The sequence below is a fragment of the Neovison vison genome, chromosome 7 (genome assembly GCF_020171115.1).
Source record: "Neovison vison isolate M4711 chromosome 7, ASM_NN_V1, whole genome shotgun sequence".
Lineage (NCBI taxonomy): Eukaryota > Metazoa > Chordata > Mammalia > Carnivora > Mustelidae > Neogale > Neogale vison.
In genome coordinates, this window is record NC_058097.1 from 196,757,945 (window position 1) to 196,774,126 (window position 16,182).

General features: G+C 56.9%; 1 protein-coding gene across 1 annotated transcript; it reads left to right on the forward strand.

The window, feature by feature from the left end:
• Nucleotides 1–3,156: 3,156 nt before the first annotated feature.
• On the forward strand, nucleotides 3,157–14,450 carry MS4A10 (membrane spanning 4-domains A10). Its single transcript, XM_044261160.1, has 8 exons — nucleotides 3,157–3,192; nucleotides 7,760–7,963; nucleotides 8,458–8,577; nucleotides 9,633–9,689; nucleotides 10,743–10,874; nucleotides 11,924–12,034; nucleotides 13,677–13,774; nucleotides 14,399–14,450. Exons 1-8 carry the CDS (start codon nucleotides 3,157–3,159, stop codon nucleotides 14,448–14,450), a joined length of 810 nt encoding a protein of 269 aa, XP_044117095.1.
• The last annotated feature ends 1,732 nt before the right edge of the window (nucleotides 14,451–16,182 follow it).

Here is a 16,182-nt window from a genome sequence, read left to right on the forward strand (position 1 = left end):
TTCTGTGAGCCCGCTTCAGCGCCTGCTCTCATGTCCCACTGAAAAGGAGCTTTCAGCCTCTGTTCCAACTCAAACCACTCTCCCTCCTATGTTCCCTGTGTCCTTCGGTGCCCAAGGAGAATCCGAGGGTCGTCCTAGGTCCTCCCAGCACCTTTGGACCACTGTCACTTATCACCTGTGTTGTGACATCAGCCTGCTGACCTAGCCTATGTCCCCAGCTGTTAGCTGGACCAGGCCATCTCAAGGCCGGGTAACAGCCAGGGGGGATTATCTCAGGACCAGGAGCCATAGTGTTACTGCTCTGCCACCTGGGGCTCTCCTTTGCCCCAAGGCTAAAGTCCAGATGTGCCGCAGTGTTTACAAAGCCATGTATTTGTAACAGAGACAGAGACAGAGCCCGCATACCTCTCTTCTCTCGCCCTCCCATCCTCCTGTACTTGACCCCGAGCCACGCTGAGCCTGGGCAATCCTTCTCCCTGGAGTGCAGTCCCCTGCCTGCCCTCCCTTCTCCAGTCTGTCCCACTGAACTCCCAGCTGCCTTCAGATCTCAGTGCAGATGCCACTTCCTCCAGGAAGCCCTCCCTATCCTCACCCTTCCCCTGTCTAGTGAGGTGACCTCTGCTGGGCTGTTCCCATACCCCCAGTCCAGGGTCCTGCACCCTCTCCACCACAGTTGCCTGACTCCCTGACATCTTTCCCGCTGGACTCTCTCAGTTTCCTGTTGCTGAGGTAACAAAGGACTACAAACTTAGTGTTTTCAACAACACGTTTATCACCTTGCGGTTCAGGGGGTCGGAAGTCTTAAAATCAGGGTATTGACAGGACCACATTCCTGGGGGTAACTGTTTCCTTGCTTTTCCAGCCTAAGGGACAGCAGCATCCATTGGCTTGTGACCCTGTCCTCCCTCCTCCAAGCCTGCAACCCCGCCCCTTCCGGTCACTGTCACTGACTCTGCTCCCTCTGCCTCCCTCAGGGAGGGACCCTGTGATCACACGGGGGCCACCGGGTAGGCCAGGATAATCTCACCCTTCCCAGGATGCTTCACTGAATTGCATCTGCCCAGTCTTTCGACTGTGGAAGGCAACAAGACACAGGTTCCAGGGCTAAGACCGTGCACATCGCTGGGGACCATTGTTCCTCCTGTCAGCATCTGAGCTTCTCAGCACCAGGCCAGTGTCTCCTCCACTCCCGGACCTCCACACAGTCCTGTGCTTGGCCCATCCTAAGTGCTCAGGAAAGCGTCTGTGAATGAGGGAGTCCGTTCATGAACAAGGGCGCAGGGTGTGTGTGTGCATGCACGTGCGTGTGCGTGTGCGTGTTAGATGCTGTACGGGACTGAGTGGCAGGCAAAGTAGAAGCTTCTAACCCAGTGAAAAGCCACGACTTTAAGAAAAATGTTCATCCCACGATTCAGGAACTGAAGGTGTGGGGGGCGAGGAGGGCAGAGCACCTGCTGGCGGGTGTGCACACCGCAGGAGGTCACGGGACACGGGCCCGCCTGGAGACCGCGGTGGGCGGGTGTGCTGCCAGGACCAGCGGGCCTTCCAGAACTGCCGATGGCCCGGCCCCACCACCCTCAGAAAGGCTGCCCAGCCCGGCAGGCCCGAGAGAAGGTGAGTGACCTTGCAGTGGGCGTGACGATGAAGTGAACGGAGGGCAGGTTGCTCTCCACACGGCTGTGTGTGCGACCCAGGGCAGGGATGACTACGGGGTGTGAGGGACCCCTCGTGAGGGCGCGGTGACGAGCACGCTTACACACGGCACCAGACGTAGGCCAGGCACCGCTGTAAGCAATTTAATATTCTAACTCATGGAACCCTCTGGCAACTCCCCCCAAGAGGTAAAGTTACCCCCACTTTGTGGAAGGGAAGACTGAGGCCGAGAGGTCAAAGAATGCACCGTAGTTCTCACAGCTACAAAGTGGTGATATCAAGGTTGGAACTTGGGCCCCCTGGGCCCGGTGTCGGCCCCGAAGCGCTCAGCTGTGCTCACCAAGGGGACGTTGGCAGGCGGCCATCGGGAGCGGCAGCTGGACTCTGCCTCCCAGCCCTACCCCGGCATGGCGCCATGGAAGGAGAAGCCAGATGGGATAGGACCCTGGGCGGGAGACCCCAGAGCTGCGTCCTCGGGGTCTGGGCACCCTAAGAGTGCGGTGGCATACTCAGGGACAGAGCGGGGACGGGTGTCCGGGACCCACCCAATTGGCTGATACAGTTTGTGGGCCTGGATCCTGAGTCACACAGAACAGCCGTAACCAGAGGCTCCTGAGACCATCAGAGACGCTTGGACACTGACCCGATATTTGAAGCCTGGGAGGTAGCAGAGGCTGGGCGGAAGTTTCTGGGCCACACAGGGGTAGTTATGCAGAAACACAGTGCACCCTCCCGAGCGTCAGGGCACCCCCAGGAGGGGGGCACCAAAACTCCTTATGCTTTGTTTAGTTGTGACAGATGATCATAGTCTTTTTTTTTTTTTTAAGATTTTATTTATTTGACAGAGAGAGAAAGCACAAGCAGAGGGAGAGGGAGAAGCAGGCCTCCTGCTGAGCAGGGAGCCCAACTCCAGGCTCCATCCCAGGACCTTGGAAGCCGACGGCAGCAACTTAACTGACTGAGCCACTAATCATGAGCCATGATCAGACATCCCTGATCATAGTCTTTTTTTTTTAAGGGTCCTTATCTTTTAGAAATAAATACGAGGATGTTTACAAACCGTGGGATGCCGGGGTATGACTCCCCAGTGCGGGGGTGGGAGCTGACCCACAAGGTCCCCTGCACGCCCTTGACCCCTGCAGCCGGGGATGTACGTGGCTGTTCACTGGGTCATTCTACTTTTGGAAATGTCTGAAAGGATCCAAAGTTAGAAAGATTATTTTAAAAGGCGCAACCCAGGACTCTGTGAAGGATTTGCGGTCATCTTCACACCCTCCGTCCCGCACTGGAAACAGACGCAGTTGTCAACAGAAATGGTTTGTGGAAGGAAATTTCTAGCTGTAAAGAGAGTGCAGAGTTCCACCTGCCTGGGCTTAGGGGGTGGGGAAGATGCCGTCTGCTGGGTGGGGCCAGGAGGGAAAAGATCCAAAGTCTAACGTTAAAGGATGTTCTGATCTTCTGGTGTCCTGTCCGTGGGGCTGAGGTCGATCGGGGGAGCAGAGCATGGCCGGAAGCCCCGAGGGGAAGTCCCAGGGCCAGGTGAGTGGCTCCCCCACACCAGGAACAAGGAGGGGAATGTCTTTGGTCAGATTCTGTCATAGCAGAGCCCGAGATGAGGATCTTGGGCAACTGGTTTATGAGGGGGTGCTCCGGAAAGAAGAGTGAAAAGCAGGACCGGGCCGGTGAAGCAAGCCGAGGACGGAGGTGGTTTCCGTCAACTGCTAGCTTCAGCCTGATCCCACTGTCCGTCGGTGCTCAGGAGCACATGCTTGGTCCCTCTTGAAGCCAGGGGGCTGCCCTTTCAGGCCCCATGCCAGTTGGTCATTGACTGCAGGCTGGAGGGGAGAGGCTGTAACTAAGCCCCCCCCCCCCAGGAGGGAGCAATTACAGCCCTTAGCACCAAGGATTGCAGTGGCCAGCAACGGGCGCCCCCCACCCCCAGGGAATGGGAAATGGGGGCACCAAGAGCATCTACCCCACTAAGGAAGTCCCCACCTAGAGGCCTCCTGCTGCCAGCTGGGAGGGGTCACAGCGATGTCCATTCCAATCCCAGAATCTCACATGCACACGCTTAGAAGGAAGCAGAGTCCCAAAGAGGGGAAAGGAATTGCCCAGGACCACTCAGGGCCGGTACTAGAGTCCAACCCTCCTGACTCCACCCTAGAGCAAGGCCTCTGGTTCCTGCTGGCCCCGGGGGGTGGGGGGAGGACCTTCCCCTGTTTTCTAACTGGCAGCCACTAAAACCCAGTCCTCTAGGGATGGCCCCCAGCCTCCCACTGGCCCCTTGTCACATGGTGTGACTCAGTAGCTCTCAATTCTGGCCTGTCTGCTTGATACACATGCACACACACACACACACATCCACACATGCATATACACATTCACACTGGTGTGTGCACGAATACACACATGCACACAGGCATCCGTGCGTATACACACAGGTACACACATGCACATACTCACACACGCACACACACCCTGAGAAGCTGCCCTGTCCTCTAGGCCTCTCCAGCACAGACTGATCAGGGCCTCAGGTTTTCTGTCTGCTCGACCACAACCTCCCATTGCCAGATCTCACTCGCTGCTGCTTGGGTCCCTGTGGTGTTCAGCTCAGACTCCAGGGATGAATCTCAGACCACCCAGTGCACTTGGTACACTCAGCCCTCTCCCGCCTTGCCACACCTTTCCCCCTTCCCCACGAGCCCTCAGCTGTCGAACCCCTTCCCCCATGACCACACTTGAGGGCGATGAGGACAGGATGGGTCAGGTCTTTTTTTTTTTTAATTTATTAGAGAGAGAGTGGGAGAGAGAGAGAGAGCATGAGCCAGGGGAGGGACAGAGAAGCAGACTCCCCGCTGAGCAGGGAGGGACCCCAAAGTGGGGCTTGATCCCAAGACTCCAGGATCATGACCTGAGCTGAAGGCAGGTGCTTAACCAACTGAGCCACCCAGGTGCCCAGGACGGGTCAAGTCTTAAAAGAGAAATGGATGAGGATCAAAGGGAGCCTGGGTGGGGGGATCCAGGCATGGGCTCACTGATGTTTGCTGAGCATTTGCTGCCCGCCAGGCCCTGCACTCTGCGGACATTATTCCATTTGATCCTTGTAACACTCACCCTCTCGCCTGCATCTGGGAGAGGCACAGGCTCCCCACCCCCCAGGGGACAAGGAGAGAGTGAGATGTCATTAACCTGCCCAAGGTCCAGGCTCCCGGGAACACAGCCAGAATCTGAGCCAGCCTTGCCCACACCCCGAGCTCACAATGTGATCCCCTCTGCCGGGAGCCAGAGGGGGCTCCCCAGCTCCGTCCCTGCTGGCCTTGCCTTCTGGGAGCTGAAGGACCAAAGGGAAGCTGAGCCCTGGCTGTGTCCCCTGGGGATGTCAGGACAGCTAGGCCTGTGGGTCCTGAGCTGGCTGAGGGGCGGAGGAGAGGCCAAGGCTAAGACTGGAGGGTCCGCTGACCTCCACCCCACACAGCCCTGCATGGGGGTTGAGGAGGAATGGAGGGCGGTGGGGGGCAACAGGGTGTAAGTCTTCAAAGGTCTTGGAGTTCATGCCTCCCTCCAGAGGTGGGAAGCTCAGGGCAGACCGGCTGCCCCTCTGGTTCTCTGAGTCCCTCCCTCCACACCCCTCCTTTCTGGTGGCCTGCCCAGGAGACAGTTGCTTAAAGTTGGACATGGACCCTGAGACCACAGTCTAATCCTTACCCCCACTGCGATCTGCACAGGAGAAAACCAGTGTGAGGTCAAAACACCCCCAGAACCAGAAGTTTGTTAGTTTGAGGCCACTTTGCCCCAAAGTGTTCCCCACAGAACAACTGTAGAATCAACAGCCTTTGAGAAAAAAGCTTCCACGGCCAGTTAAGTTTGGGAAATGCCCTTAAGATTAAAATAAAGTACTCCAGGGGCACCTGGGTGGCTCAGTGGGTTAAGCCTCTGTCTTTGGCTCAAGTCATGATCTCAGGGTCCTGGGATTGAGCCCTGCATCAGGCTCTATGCTCAGCAGGGAGCCTGCTTCCCCCCTCTCTTTCTGCCTGCCTCTCTTCCTACTTGTGATCTCTCTCTCTCTTTCTCTCTCTCTCTCTCTCTGTCAAATAAATAAATAAAATCTTTAAAAATAAAAAAATAAAATAAAATAGAGTACCCTCTGCAGGAATTCTCAGGAACCTGACCATGCTAAAGAAGGGGGAAGCCGGAATGCAGGGTTTCCCAAACTTACTTGACCAAAGAACCCTTCTGCTGCAGATCTGCTGGGGCCAGTGTTCCATGGAACACACTTTGAGAAAGCTTACTCCGCATTCTTTAATATGGCTCTCGAGCGGATATCTAAACCTTTCCCCCTGTCCCATTCTGGAAAGTGAAATCCCCGGTGCGAGGCACACCTCCCGTGGCCGAGTGCTCACTACCTCCCTGGACAACTTATTCCATCCAAGACCCCTCTGCTAACAAGTCTTTCTTCTTTTGTGCTTCCCGGGGGCCGGGGGGTGGGGGGCGCGCCGTCCAGGCTCAGGTCCATGCTCTGTCCTCCCAGGGGCACCAGAGAAGTCTAGTTGTGGTCGGTGACTACTTGGCCAGGCTCTGCCTCCAGCTGATTCCGTCAGTCCAGCCGGCTATGTCAAAGGGGCCCTGAAGTGTTGGGAATTAAGAGGACAGACTTCCAAGCACAGCCGAGTCAGGTCACAGAAAAGAGAGTCATGCATCCATGTGCGTCTGTGCTCAGCTGCTGGAGTCCCCCTCCCTCCCCTCCAAGTCGGGACTGTCACTACAGACCAGTGGAGACGCTTGTCAGAGGGCCCAGCAGCCTGGCTGACCACACACAGTCCCAAATCCTAGCCCCTTTCTGGCTGTGTGACTTCGGTCAAGGCCCTGGACCTCCCTGAGCCTCTACTTCCTCTTCCATAGAATGGAGCCAATTCCCAGGGATTGAGGGAGGTCAGCCTAGCACAGAGCCAGTGCTCTCCAGCCATGAGGCCCCATCGAGCCCTTTGGCCCTTGGTCTCTGCCCGTTCCTCTCCTCCCTGTCTGGGATTTAACTGTCCAGGCTGCCTGTCCCTCCCAAGCTTCCAAAGCTCTTTCCCACGCTACTGTCACCACCTCCATGCAGAAAAACTGCAAAATGGGGGTATTCAAATGGGACCTTCTGAATTCATACAGTTGGAATTAGAAGTGAGGGGAATGTACCCCCTTTTTTACCAGAAAGAGTAAGAACGGCACACTCCCTTTGCTCATGAACCCCATCCCCATGGAGAACTGTCTCCTACCTCGATTTGCATGAACCGGCTCCTCCCAAGCCCATCCCACCTCGGTTCTCCTAGGAAAGGTCCACTTTTCTTGCTAGGTCACCGGGCAGTCCCCAGGCCCTCTGTGCCTCAACTCAGTGTAAGAAATAGTGGCCAGGCCCCTCAGCAAGTGGGACTTTCAGTCCCCAGCGAAGTTTTCCCGCAAGCTCTTTCTCACGCCTGTTAAAACTCCCAGAACATTTCCTTTCACTCACGGAGGCAGCAGTGCCTGGAGGGCGGAAGCCCACACTCTGAAGCAGGTCTGCCAGGTTTGAGTCCCAGCCCAGACATTTCCTGGCTGGGTGACCTTGGGCAAGTAGCTTAACCTCTCTGGGCCTCATTTTTGCAAAACGGAAGCAAGCACAGTATTTACCTCAGACGTTTGGGAGGAGGATAACATGAGATAATGCAAGTAAAATGCTGGTCCCACTGCCAAGAACAGAGAGAGAATGTGTACAAACGTTGACTCATTGGTAAATATGGACTTCCTGGATCAATGCCGGCTCGTAGTAGGTCCTCCACAGAAGTTGCCCAAACCTGGGAGGCACCATCATCGCCCGTTAGGGGGTGTTCTGTCTTGCAATGGCTGGGAAGTTTGACCCTTTTTTCTATGCCAGATGGAACGAGGTCCTCCCAGTACCACAGAGGCCTCGAGGGGCCCAGAAGCCAGGTTATTCTAGGTCAAATCCAGTTCGGGGGTTACTGGACAAGGCAGCCTGCTCTTGGAGGCCCTGGCTCAGAGAGCAGAGGTGACGGTCACTGAGTCTCACCCAGGCTTGAGCCCCGGGAACGGGATGGGTTCTGACCCAGCCTCTCTCCTTCGCCTGCAGCCAATGTCCTCGGTCCCCGCCCTGACAGCAGAAGAAGCCTCTGGAGCCCCTGAAGTGATTCCCAGGCCGGAAGTGGGGGAGCTCCCGCCATGGCAGGCCCAGGGTCCCACCCAGCCTGGCCAGATGAGCCCGCCCGGCTTCCCGCTGCCCGCCTGGTACCAGCCGCAGACCAGGAAGAGAAACAACCTTCTCAAGCTGCTGGGCGTGAGTGCCCACTTCCTGGGACCCCCGTGGGGGTAGTGAGTGCCCATTTCCTGGCATCCTGGTGAGGGTAGGCAGGGAGAGAGGGATGGGGAGCCCTAAGGGGAGAGAGGGAGGCCTCCAGGTGCCCTTCTTAACACTCCAGCTAGAACTGAAAAAGCCCTGAGGGCTGGGAGGGGCGGTCTACACCCGCACCAGCACTGGCACGGTGTGGCTCAGAGGAAGGCCTCAACGGAAGTCCCTCCCCTTCTCACCTCTCCCCTCCCCCAAACTGCCCCCACCTACCCGAGGGCCCCCCTCCCCCGCGGACTACGGGGGTGGGGGGGACAATCACTCCATTCCCATGATTCCTATCGCCTTTCCAAGGAGTCAGCCCTTCCCTGCAGACCCACCAGGGTCCCTCGGAAGGGGCGAAGCGGACCCGGCCCGGCCAGCTGGCATCGGGCACTGGGGCCCAGTCCCCCGACGGTGGCGTCCCGTCCCCTTCTCGCCCCCAGGCCTTCCACGTTGTCCTTGCTCTGCTGCACTTGCTCTTCGGGAGCTGCCTGGTCTCCACTGTCAAGGGTCTTCACCTGGTGGTGCTGAAGTCGTGGTATCCATTCTGGGGGGCTGCCTCTGTGAGTCGGTGCCCAAACATGGGTGGGATGTGGGGGTCAGCAGGCAGGCCCAGGGGACCCTGGCTTTTGTGGCCAGCTGCTGGTGGGTCAGAAGGAGCGACTAGGAGGGAAGTCCCTTTCTCCAGTCCCCCGCCTCTGCTTCTGTGTCCTCAGTGCTGCCCAGGAGACCCCTTCAGACTTGCATCCCAGGGGAGCATTCCTGGGCTCTCTGCCCACCCCCCAATCCAGCAGGTGCCTCCAGCAGATGGAGGGCGAGCATGGGGGTGGAGGGGGGCAGCCAGGCTGCCTGCAGATCCAGCAACCTGTCCCTAGTGCCTGAGGCTCTGTCAGGCTGAGTCTGCGGGAACACAAGCCTGTGACGGGTGCCTCCTGTCCTCCCAAGGCCATCGTCCAGGAGGGGAGATGAGGGGAGGCCAGAGCACACACTGTTTCCCGAGGGCACCCAAGGCATCCTCCCCAACCCTGGGTCCCCCCCCAGAATCCTGCATACACATGGAGTCCCAGCTCCCATGGCGCCCTCTTGGGCAGGTGTCCTGATCCCCCCTCCACCTCCCCCAACTGGCCCCCGCTCCGGGTTTTCAGGGCTCAGTCATGGGACTGTCCCCACGTGCAGCATCTGTTCATCCTGTGGTCCCCAGGACTGGCACACAGCAGCCACTCAGCTGATGGTTGAAGGATCATTGCAGAAATACACCAGGGACCTCAGAATGAAGAGATGATACGCTCCAGACTGCAGGATTCGGGAATGAACAAAGGGTCGGAGTGGAGGAAATAGTTGGCTGATCCAGAGGAATCAGGGGGACAATGGGGGAAAAGGGTGAGGCCAGGAGGGCCAGCATGGGGCTTTGTGCACCCAGGGAAGACCAGAGGAGCCAGAGCAGGCCTGGGAGGGGCCGTGTGCTGGGCAGGGGATCTCCCTCATCAGAGGAGTTGTTCTCCACCACCGGCCAGCCGCTGAGCATCTGGTCTTCTTGGAGAGTAGCCAGAAGAAAGCAAACGTGTGGGTTTCAAGGAACCCCGACCTCTCTTATGACTGTTGCAAATCTGGCCGGCAGTTCCTCATTTCGGGGATCTTGGTGATCATGACGGAGCTGTTTCGGAAGACTTACCTGGTAAGCTGGAGCACTCCCTCCTGTCCCAAGGCGCGGTCAGGTTTGGAAAAGGCCTCTGTGTGTGTGTGCTGGAGATTCGGCCTGTGATCTCCAGGGGCTGCTAAGCCTTGTGGGCAGCAGGTGTCTGAGCATCTCTCTAGCTCAGGTGGGCTGGAGTGGCCCAGAGTAGACAACACCACCAGACTGGCCAAATAGAAGTTGACAATGGAAGGACGTCTTCATGGTCTGGGACCACCCTCTGCCCCAGAATGCCTGGCCTGGTCCAGGTTTGGGCCCCTCAAGACTGGGCTGGGCTGTGACTGTCCCTGGCCTTCTCAGGAGGTCTGGACCACAGGCTGGCATTGTGCCATCCACCCAGCGGAGGCAGGAGACACGTGGGAAAGATCTGCCGGTCTCTCCCCGGCTGAGCCCCTTTCTGAACCAGAAGCTCCCCCTTCCTCTGCCTGATTGTAGGGAGACCCTACTGCAGAGAGGTCCGCTCTGCGAAAATAAGCTGGAGATGCCACGTGTTCTCTCTCCCCAATTCAGGGGTTCCCTCTTGGTAACAGGCTCTTGGAATAATGCTTAACCCAAGATGGTGATGAATGGAGGCATTTCAGGGAGGTCGTGGCCGGTGGGGGAGGAGGCAGAGTGCGTGAGGACGGTGCCCCTTCGGAGCTCCTCCTGTTCTTTCCTGTCGGGAAGGGGACGGCTGAGGGGCCATTTGAGGGTCTGGTCCCTGAGCAGGCGACATATTTGATGCCAGGATGATTAAGACTGGCTCTGAGAAGACAGTGGCGGGAACATCCTTCTTTAGTACCAAGTCTGTGGGTTGGGAGGCAGCCCTTGGGCTCCCCCAGTCCTGTCCCAGAGAAGGTGGAAGCCGCTTGGGCCCCCACAGCCCGGGTGGTCAGCTAGCTCAGAAAGTCATGTTCGCATGACGACCCTCAGGCCCAAGGACAGGCGGAGTCTTTCTGCAATCACAGAGTAAGCACCTGGCAGGCCTAGACACAGGACCCAGGTCTGGGTCCCTGACTTTTGGACAACGGTCGTGACTGTTACTTTTGCCTATAGAGGAGGCTTTGCCTGATTGCACATGCCGTCAGCTGCTTCTGCGTGCTCGCTGGCCTCTTTGTCGTCGCCAAAGATCTCTTCCTGGAGGGTCCCTTTGACTTCCCGATCTGGACACCGTACCCCAGCAGCACAGTGAGTATCCGGCCCCAAGGGTCCTCTCACTCCTGGGAAGGCGCCGCCTTGACTTGGCCTAGCAGAGATTTCTGGCTCTCAGGAAACCTCCCAGAGCCCAGGCACAGGTGCTGGGACCCGCAGGCAATCTGTTCCCAACCCCTCCCTCCTGAGGCACAGGACAAAAAAGGATGCTGTCTTCTCCTGGTCAGTGTTAGGGAGCTGGGTGAGACCGTGAGTCACTGAGTCCAGACCCACTTTGATGATTAGGGAAACTGAGGACCGGAAGAAGGGCCTGTTTGAGGTTGAGTCATAGCAGCCTTGCAGACCGGGCCAAGTGTACTTCGTTACCCCCATTTTAGGAGAGTGAGCACTGACGTCCAGAGAGACTGCATTAGCAGACCAGGGCCACACAGCAAGGGTGCAGGGAAGACTCAAAGCCGGGCCTATGACTCCGAGCCTGGTGCCTTCTCAGCACAACCCGGCACCCCTAAAGCAGAAGGCGGGCTGGACACTCTGCGTGGCGGCTGCGGGTCAGGTTTCTGACCGTGGTGCTGGGCTCCTCCTTACAGCCTCCACCATGCACACACAGGTGTGCGCACACAGGCAGGCCTACTCACACACACACACACACACACACGCTCACACACAAACGCTCATGCCGTGTGAGATGTCCCCACTGCATGGTGGCCCTAAGCCCAGCTCCTCCCCAGCTATAAAAAATGCCCCTTTTCTCTGACCCTCAGTGTCCCCATCTAAGTGGGGCTGGCTGAGACGCCCCCTAAGGCCACCTGCAGTTCACCAGAGCTGCTTGGAGATCCTCCAGCCCTCCAACGGTAGGCAAATAGTCACTGTGGAATTAGGGGTGCCAAACAGTGGGGTATAGGGCAGCAAATGAGAAGGACCCTGTCTCAGCCCGCCTGAGTCGCATGATGCCCCCCCCCACCATGGGCACACCTGAGACCCCCACTGCCCCCTGCTGGCTGGGTCTGACCCCTGCTGAGCCCACCTAAGGGGTACAGATACCCAGCGAGGCCCTGCCCTGACTCCCTCTTCCCCTCCCCCTCCAGCTCCACATCCAGAGGCTGGAGCTGGTCCTGCTCTGCTTCACGGTCCTGGATTTCTTCCTGCTGGGCTCCACGACTGTCTTCGTGTGCCGCCTTAACTGCGGGCCGGCAGAGGTGAGGCCTTCCTGGGGCCGCCAGCCGCCAGCCGCAGAGAGACGGGTGGGGTACAGGGGAAGGGGAGGCGGCAGGCAGGGGCACAGGAGGAGCGTGTTTGAGTCCCTCCTCCTTTGTTGGGTAGCTCAGTATTTACTCAATGGGGCCCCGGACAGAGGCGGTTCTGCAGGGGAGACAAGGTCCAAGGGCGGGAAGGACGATTCAAGGTGGTAATTGCAGGCTACCCAGGAGAGAAGGCCCCAGGCGCTCAGAAGAGCAGCCCCTGCTCTCCAGCCAGAGGCCCCGGGAACTCTCTCAGGAGCCCGGGAAGGATGCCCGCCTCAGTCAGAATGGGAAAAGGGATTCCAGCAGAGGCAAGGTCATGGGCAGTGGCTCGGGGACCAGACAGGGAAAGCCAAGAGCGCTGTGGCGTGTTGTGGAGGGGGGGCGTTGGCTGTGGAGGGAGCAAGCGAGGTGTGTCATAAGGGACCTCGTATTCCAGGGTTACAGGGCACACCTGCTACTGAGCACTTCAGAAAAATAGAACTTAAAACAACCACCACCACCTCCCCTACCCCATAACTTGATTTAGCTTCATTTTCTCAACAGCCTTTCAACATGGGTACTTACTTTCCCATCCTACAGATAAGTAAAATGAGGCGTAGACAGGTCCCATCCATTCCCAAAGCTAGTCAGCCCATAAGGAAATCCAGGACTTATTCCGAGGTGTGCCCAACCCATGGCTAGACCTGACCGCCTGTGGGACAGGCAGAATGCCAGGCTGGGGTCAGGTGCGTTTTGGAGCAGACTGGCCTCTCCCCACGCCTGTGACCCTGACCAGACGTGATTTTCTAGGCTCACTTCTATAAATGAGGAAAGTTCCTATTAGAACCTGAACTTGAGAGCACAGTGAAAACACAGGCTCCAAACGCCCCGTGATCCTGTGAGCTTGAATCTCCTATTGGTTTCCATGGGTGCCGTCCGTCCACGGAGATTCCACGGCCCCTATGGGAGCTGTGGGCCTGAGCTGGCTGTCCCAGTCAGGGCCCTGCTGTCTGGTCAGAAATCTCGTTAAGAGGTCGGAGAGCTGGGAGAGGCCTTGAGTCCCTGAGGTCAAGCCCTCAGGATGGCTCGGGATGGGGAGACCGAGGCCCCCTCTCTGTTGCAGGAATTAACAAGGACCGTTCCCACTGACTGGCATCTGCCGTGGGCCTGGACACCCCTGGGGGCGGCTGTCGTGGCTTCCCATTGCCATGGCAACAAATTATCACCAATTTGGCAGCTTAAAAAGACACAGCTGTGAGATCTTATGGTTCTGGACGTCAGCAGTTTGAATGGGTCTTGCTGGACCCTGGCCAAGGCCCCGGCCCAGCCCCATCGGAAAGCCGATGGGGGACTTGGGGGGCAGTGCGCCCAAGGTCTTCCATACACTGGTAGCAGGCCCGGAACAAGGGTCAGTCCACTGGCTCTCTCCACTCCCTCCTCAGGGACAGGGAGATGGAGAGAGGCCCCCAGGGTCCTTCTGAGAGCGCCTCCTTGAGCTCCCGGCTCCCCATCTCCATGGGAACCTTGAGACGGCAAGGGAGCCGGTGGGTCAGTGCTTTGTAAATGGCCACCCACTGTGCGAATGTGAGCAGCTGGGACGGTGGCTCCTTTTTTGCAGGAAGACGACTTGATCCTTGTTCAGGACACACCAGTGAGAATCAGGAAGTGGTCCATGGGTCCTCCGCCATCCTATGAGGATGCGACTCTAGGTGGCATGTAAGATGGGCAAATGCAGAGGGATGGACGCCCGGGGCTCTCCCCAACTCTCAGAGTTCACCCCCTGGCCCCTTCTTCCTGCTCAGACATGGACCAGTTCCGAGGGGGCAGTTGCCCAAAAGGGGCAAATGGTGCCATTGCTAGAATGGTCTGCCCCCTGCTGGTGGCCGAGGTGAGGACAGTCCCCATCCCCTCAGGCACAGGAAGGACCCCCCACCCCAGGCCCCGAGCCCCCTGTAACACTTCAGCACCTGACTGACCGGCCCAGAGCACAAGGTCCTGCCCACCCAGGAATCGACCCCGGGCACCTCTCCACACCCTCTCCCCTCCCGGTCTGCTTTCTCCAGTCACTGGCAGGACACACACAGGAAGCATGTCCCTGTGGGACTGTGGGGCAAGTCTGGGGGGCATCTGTGTCCGAATCCCTGGATTCTGGATTGAGTCAAAGGGAAACTGGGACCAGTTCTTCTAGCAAACTGTAAATGCATCTCCCTGCCTCCCTGGGCCTCAGTATCTCCATCTGTACCACGAAGAGGGTGGGTGGCTGAAACCATCGGGCCCCATCCCCCACTGGAAAGCTCTGAGATAGAAGTCAAGTTCAGGATTCCCATTGTGAACCTGCAGGATCGGTGTCCAAACCAGCGTCCACACCAGCTCCCTCGAGGAAGTCAAGTGACGGAGAACCGCCTTTCCCCCTTCCAGAATGTAGTGGTCCCAGGACAGTCTGCGGTTTCTGTTATTTGTGGACTGTGCTCCATTCCTCTTGTGTTTCCATAAATGGATTCTTTTTCACAATGTATCATTTTGGAGGGGTACGTTGTATCTGCAATAAACAGGAAGCCAGTAAGTTTCCATAAAAAGAAGCTAAGCACAAAAAAATACTGTAAACACAGTAGAAACAAGACTAACTTGCCACCTGCTCCTGTGATGTCAGCTGCTGGCTCTCCACCTCTCGCTCAGCCGCTGCAGACGCCCTGGCATCCTTGAGGTTCCACCGATGCGGCAAGCGCACCCCTGCTGCTGAGCCACCCCGTGCCCTTCTACTGCCTGGAATCTCTTCCCCGGGGCTACGGCAGCGCTCGCTCTGTGACTCTTTGTTGGGCTACTGACTCTGGGCTGAGGCTGGTCCCACCCATCTGTGATGTAGTTCTGCTACTATCCCCATTCCACACAGTCTCAGAGAAGTCAAGCAACCTGCCCCAAGGCACCCAGCAGGTGAGTGGCAGAGCCAGGATTTGGACATGAGCACTCTAACTCCAAACGGAAGTGCTGGCCTCCGACAGCACTGATATGTTTCTAGGAGGGGCCCTGCTCTGTGCTGTCCCAGGTCAGATGAGACTTGACCATCTGAGAGCTAGCAGATGGTGTACATGGCAGAGTCAGCCCTCAAAGCTCACGGGCTCTCCGTCCTCCCAGACAGACTGTTTACTGTGTGGTAGCCCAGGTTCAAGGCTGTATAGGCTACCCGTCCTTAACAACCCTATGTGTAGAGATCCCCTCCCAATCAAGGGCACTCTGAATATTCACAGGGTTCAACATTGTCTGAATTCTATTTTTACCTCCCTTGTTGTATTTCTCGCTGTCACCTCTGGTTTCTGTCACTGGCTTGTCCATCTCTTTTCTCCATGTTCTGGTCGGCCGGTTTTGCAGGCTGTGGCCAGCTGGCCTTGGAGAAGAATGCAAGGTAGAAGCCGCTGGGCTCAGAGGGAGCCTCAGAGAACTGAGAGCCATGCACATGTTTAAGACAAGGGACATGAAGGAAAGAACTTCAGCTTGGCTGTCAGGAGACCCAGATGCAAATTCCAGCTTGGTTGTCACTTACTCGGTGACCTTGACTCAGCCCCATGCCTCACTGGGTCTCAGCTTTCTCATTTGTAAAATAGGACGTTATACTAGAATGGTGGTCTGCTTGAATAATTAACCAATGAAAGGGATAGTACAGTGATTAAACAAGCATCAAGTTTGCACACTTGTTTCCTCTTTCTCCATCCAAACCCCTCATGTGCACACCCATACATACATGTACATCCGTATAGACGCTTTTTTGCTGAACCATCTGAAAGGAAGTTGCAGGTGGCTGGGGGCTGGACATTGGGGAGGGTATGTGCTATGGTGAGTGCTGTGAATTGTGGAACCCTTATGATTCACAGACTGTACCTCTGGGGCAAATAATACATTATATGTTAATAATAATAACAAGAAGAAGGAGAAGAAAGTAAGTTGCAGATACCATGACCCTTCATCCCCATATTCTTCCACCTGCATTTTTTTCTGCAAGAATATTGGGCATTCTACATACGCACAAAGGTATTATTGCATGAAGAAAATTAAAAATAATTCCATAATACTAATATACTGTCCATGTTCAGATTTCCACCATGGGACCAAAAATGCCCTTTACGGTGCTT